At 36.3% G+C, this 871-nt stretch overlaps 1 protein-coding gene across 1 annotated transcript in view; it reads right to left on the minus strand.

Annotated features, from left to right (window-relative positions):
• Window positions 1-603: 603 nt before the first annotated feature.
• LOTGIDRAFT_176126 (hypothetical protein) overlaps window positions 604-871 on the minus strand; it is a gene marked incomplete at both ends in the record, with an annotated part of 17,504 nt that continues 17,236 nt past the window's right edge. Inside the window, one exon of the mRNA XM_009066626.1 lies at window positions 604-819. Within this exon, the coding sequence (XP_009064874.1) occupies window positions 604-819 (216 nt within the window). The remainder of the gene's footprint in view (window positions 820-871) is intronic.

Genomic DNA, 871 nt, shown 5'->3' on the forward strand with positions numbered 1-871 from the left:
ATGCACAGTTCTCGAGGAAACCAAGCACTGGGTAGCATATGAAAGCCTTGTATGTAAGAGTTATGACTATATACCAGGTAAATATAAATATATTATTGCTTTGTTTCTTTTACAGTTGAGTACATTTTGTATTTCCTCTTATAATTTCATTGAAATTATTTTTAGATCTTATGTCAGAATGCATGCATCATATATACTGTGCCAGAAACGAAGACTACAAAAGAGGTAAAAGGTCCCTAGAATTGGATGACATAGCACCAAATCTGTCGGGAGAGTCAAATCCGGAAACGACGTCAAATTTATTGAAAGAAATGAAACGAAGAAAAAGTGAAGGTAAACAACATTTTTATTCAGAATCGGAAAACGCTGAATGGTATCCAGAATATTCATTTGATGGAAATGTTGCTCTTATTGCAACGTAGGTACAAGCTGGTAATGGCTTGCGTTTCCCGGATCCCATCTTGCCATGTTGCCAGAGGATGAAATTTCTGTAAGCTTGATTTCGAAAAGTTTTATTAGAAAAGTCTGCATCTTGATTTGTTTGATGACTCCAGTTGAGAATGTTGGCAACTTCTATGACATCATGTCGCAAACATAATTTTTTTAATTCTGGCTTGGAAGTAATGGTGTCGTACGACAACATGTATTCATTCGAACATCCTCCATAATTTCACAATTTCCGCAACTGCACCAGCTTGGACGTGGGAGGTTGCTTGATGATTCCGAATCAAAAAATGGAAATAGGTGATCTGGAATGACATGTGCTGCTTCCTTGACTTTGTCGCGTAACTGTTCTAATGACATATTATCAACCTTTTCCTGTAATGATAAATTCAGAAGCATTCAGGAAATATTTGTGAATACATGGATT

This window comes from Lottia gigantea (genome assembly GCF_000327385.1).
Source record: "Lottia gigantea unplaced genomic scaffold LOTGIsca_782, whole genome shotgun sequence".
In the NCBI taxonomy this organism is placed as follows: Eukaryota; Metazoa; Mollusca; class Gastropoda; family Lottiidae; genus Lottia; species Lottia gigantea.